Raw genomic sequence first — 1,443 nt, forward strand, 5'->3', positions numbered from 1 at the left:
TTTTTTTCTCTGCGTGTGTGTGTGCATGTGTTTTTCTGTGGGGTGGGTAGGGTGGGAGTGCCATTACAGGGCTTTTTGTTCTGGGGATTCTACAACAAGCGACCAGAGAGACTTCTGCAATTCTTGCAAATCATACATCCAGTCATTATAATGCAGTGCACAAAAAAGCCAGGACAACTGAGGGCTAGAGGGTTTTGCAAAATACTATGGGACAGCCATCCTTGTAACTGTACAAAACTTGCTCTTAACATAACATAACATAAAGGCACCATTGATATCTTTCCCCATTTTTGAAATACTGTAAAAAATTGCTACATATGGCACATAACACATTTGTACATACGTATATTTAATTTATAAAAGTTTTTTTTCCTCTCCTGTTTTCTATCAGCAGAATTGCTAAAATAAAATAAATTGTTTAATTTAAAGGTGGAATACTTCATTATATAAAATAAAGTTTTACATGTGAATCTATGTGTTTTATGTTTTATACAGCAATAGGGTCTTGGTTAGCTATCACACTGGACAACCTTGCTTGCAACTCTTCTGGTGGGGAAAAGCGATTCGCTGGGTTAGTCCTGCTTTCAGCAAGCCGGTAGGCAGCAGCTGACTCCAGACTGGTTGCCGTGGGGTTCGGTATGCTCAGGAATGGTGTATCCTCACCTATTCTTTCGTCTTCAGTTTCGGTCTCAGAGCTGCTGCTCTCAGAACTTGTGTCGGAGTCCACTTCCATCCTGCCGGAAATGTGGCCATTGGGCTTTGTTCTTTTGACCCTCCTGCTGTTGGTGAGTTTCTTTGGAGGCTCCTGTGCTGGTTCATACTCCTGTGTGGTCTCATACTCCTCGTCCTCCACTATCCGCAGAGGACTTGGCGGCAGGCTGTTGCTCTCCTGGGTGGCGTTGTGGTGGAAGGAGTTGAACTGTTGAAGGTGGTGGTCATACTTCTCACGTAGCCGTGGTGGAGTCACCAGGAGCAGAGGTCGCTCCTCTTCTATGAAGGGACTCACCGCCACCGAAGGCACGGAGACGGTCAAGCTGGAAGCTGGTGGTGACATTTTGGAGGGGCCGGAATTGGGAGACGTAGGAGTGTGGAAATCAATGGGTGACATGCGAGCTGGTGTGGTCATAGCTGAGACATACCTAAAGAAAAGAGATGGGGAAAGGATGCAAGCTCAGGAGTGGCGGTGACATGCAAACGCAGCTGCTGGAAGGAAAAAGACAGGAATCCCTTGAGATCCCCAGCATACTCACACAGGGCTACCACAGAAACTTTCCTGGTTGCTATTAATCCTATATATAAGTTGCTGACTTCTGGGCAAAACCATTTGAGAACAGTAAGAACGTGGCAAATCTCCCAGGTCTATTTGTCTCAGAAGCGTCATGGAGAAGTTGTGAATTATTTGTCAAAATAACTTCCTGGAATGTATCTAGAAATGGGATTCAG

At 45.2% G+C, this 1,443-nt stretch overlaps 1 protein-coding gene across 1 annotated transcript; it reads right to left on the bottom strand.

Annotated features, from left to right (window-relative positions):
* Positions 1-30: 30 nt before the first annotated feature.
* LOC104493270 (pro-neuregulin-1, membrane-bound isoform-like) lies at positions 31-1,135 on the bottom strand. Its single transcript, XM_010135921.1, has one exon. The coding sequence runs from the start codon at positions 1,124-1,126 to the stop codon at positions 488-490; it is 639 nt and encodes a 212-aa protein (XP_010134223.1). The 5' UTR covers positions 1,127-1,135; the 3' UTR covers positions 31-487.
* Between the last annotated feature and the right edge of the window lie 308 nt (positions 1,136-1,443).

Source organism: Buceros rhinoceros, unplaced genomic scaffold, assembly GCF_000710305.1.
Source record: "Buceros rhinoceros silvestris isolate BGI_N320 unplaced genomic scaffold, ASM71030v1 scaffold12115, whole genome shotgun sequence".
NCBI classification, from domain to species: Eukaryota; Metazoa; Chordata; class Aves; order Bucerotiformes; family Bucerotidae; genus Buceros; species Buceros rhinoceros.

Coding starts and splice junctions, on each gene's coding strand:
- LOC104493270 (XM_010135921.1), bottom strand. CDS start 1,126: ATGACCACACCAGCTCGCATGTCACCCATTGATTTCCACACTCCTACG.